The sequence below is a fragment of the Sinocyclocheilus anshuiensis genome, unplaced genomic scaffold, assembly GCF_001515605.1.
Source record: "Sinocyclocheilus anshuiensis isolate Anshui unplaced genomic scaffold, SAMN03320099.WGS_v1.1 scaffold19497, whole genome shotgun sequence".
Taxonomy (NCBI): domain Eukaryota; kingdom Metazoa; phylum Chordata; class Actinopteri; order Cypriniformes; family Cyprinidae; genus Sinocyclocheilus; species Sinocyclocheilus anshuiensis.
This window is the reverse complement of record NW_015550608.1, coordinates 1-1,566: the sequence shown is the minus strand read 5'-3', so window position 1 is coordinate 1,566 and position 1,566 is coordinate 1. Positions and strand designations below refer to the sequence as shown.

At 37.1% G+C, this 1,566-nt stretch overlaps 1 protein-coding gene across 1 annotated transcript; it reads right to left on the bottom strand.

Moving 5' to 3' along the window:
• Positions 1–273: 273 nt before the first annotated feature.
• LOC107661045 (zinc-binding protein A33-like) lies at positions 274–1,559 on the bottom strand. The gene is made up of 4 exons (XM_016450483.1): positions 1,552–1,559; positions 1,435–1,457; positions 1,233–1,351; positions 274–945 (listed from the first exon to the last, which is right to left on the bottom strand). The coding sequence occupies exons 2-4, from the start codon at positions 1,440–1,442 to the stop codon at positions 401–403; spliced, it is 672 nt and encodes a 223-aa protein (XP_016305969.1). The 5' UTR covers positions 1,443–1,457; positions 1,552–1,559; the 3' UTR covers positions 274–400.
• Between the last annotated feature and the right edge of the window lie 7 nt (positions 1,560–1,566).

Genomic DNA, 1,566 nt, shown 5'->3' with positions numbered 1-1,566 from the left:
TATTTGAGTGTAACACCAATCACAATCAATCAAATCCAAAAATCAGTCCAGTCAACAACTGATGAATAGAACCAAGACCTGCCCTACATTTTTTCTTTTTCGATAATATAATGAAACAATGTAGCACAGGGCAGGTCAATACACGGAAAGAAAATCTATTGCTACTTCTGTTTATGCCCTACATTTTTTCTTTTTCGATAATACAATACAAAACAATAAGAAATCCATAAAAAATTTGAAAAATGTTTTAGAGTAGCTTGAACGACAGTTTGAGTAGATTTTTTATTGATGAATGAGAACCCTTTTCCTTTGATTACAGTGTTGTTATTGAACCATAAAATGCAAAACAATGAAAACAACAAATTCTTGTACCTTAATTTATCTAAAAGCAGAATGAGATTTAACTGTGATTTTCTGTTGTTACGATCAGTTTAACTGGTAAGATCCTCAGAGGGGAAGTTTTGCAGTAGTTATGTAAGAATGGAAAGACAGTCTCTGTGAAGGTTGTTGTGAATGAGCAGAGACAGATGTTAGTTAGAGGATCAGAGAAGGACACCTTTCCTCTGTCACAGTCCAGCTGAACTCTCACACGCTGCAGCTTCTCTTTAACAGTGAAGCGAGTCAAGGGTTGATCTGAGGATTGTGAGCTGTATTTACTGTCTATGTACCGCACACACCAGACATTAGACTGAAAGAAAACGTCTCTCTTCCTTTGGTTTGATGCTGTGGTTATTCCAACACTCCAGAGTGTATTGTCTCCAACCTCCACATCCCAGCAGTGTGTTCCTGAGTTAAAGCCCTCAGAACCGAGAACACATAGATACTTGTCAAACCTCTCTGGATTATCAGGAAGATTTTGACATAAATCACTGAACAACACACTGGTCAAATCAGAAGAGAGTGTGAGGCAAGGATGTGCTGTGTTTGGATCTAGAGTCAACGGAGCTGCGAAGAGAATAAAATCAGATTAGAGGATAAAATATGATGATATATTAGAAATACAAACCTATTTACATAAACATACACCATGAGGAATAGACTGTGTTTTGTAGTCATTATGAGTTTGCTATATAATCTGATGATCTTATGAAATACAGTTCAGATTCACTTCAAATTCATAGAACTTAGTGTGATTATTAGATGTATTCCTATCAAATGTTGATCTGTCTGTCTTTGTTTCTTAACTATTTAATCATTAATGTCTACTGATGTCAAATCTGCTGGAGACTCACTGTGTTGGAGATTTTCCTGCATCTTCTTCCAGACTCTGAACCGCAGGTCACTCAAGTAATGTGACACATGAATCAAAGCTCCAGAACTCATCTGTGGATCCGGCTGTGAGATCTGGACTCTGGAAGAACATTCAGGAGTCAGAACTGCAATGTATTTGAGTTCAGATCCACTGAGAGAAGAAACACCAGCAGCTCAACTTACCTTTCCATCGTGATGCTAAAGTCCTGGAAAATATAGAGTTTGAGAGACATTTTAATATCTCATCAAACACTCATTTTTGTTGATTGTACAAACAATGAAGCTAAATTCAGTTGTCACCTTCAGAAAGCAGGC

What these genes read in the sequence shown, in the direction of transcription:
- LOC107661045 (XM_016450483.1), bottom strand. An exon ending in GCAGGAAAATCTCCAACACA is followed by an intron (nt 946 to 1,232) that starts GTGAGTCTCCAG and finishes TTCTCTTCGCAG; the next exon opens with CTCCGTTGACTCTAGATCCA.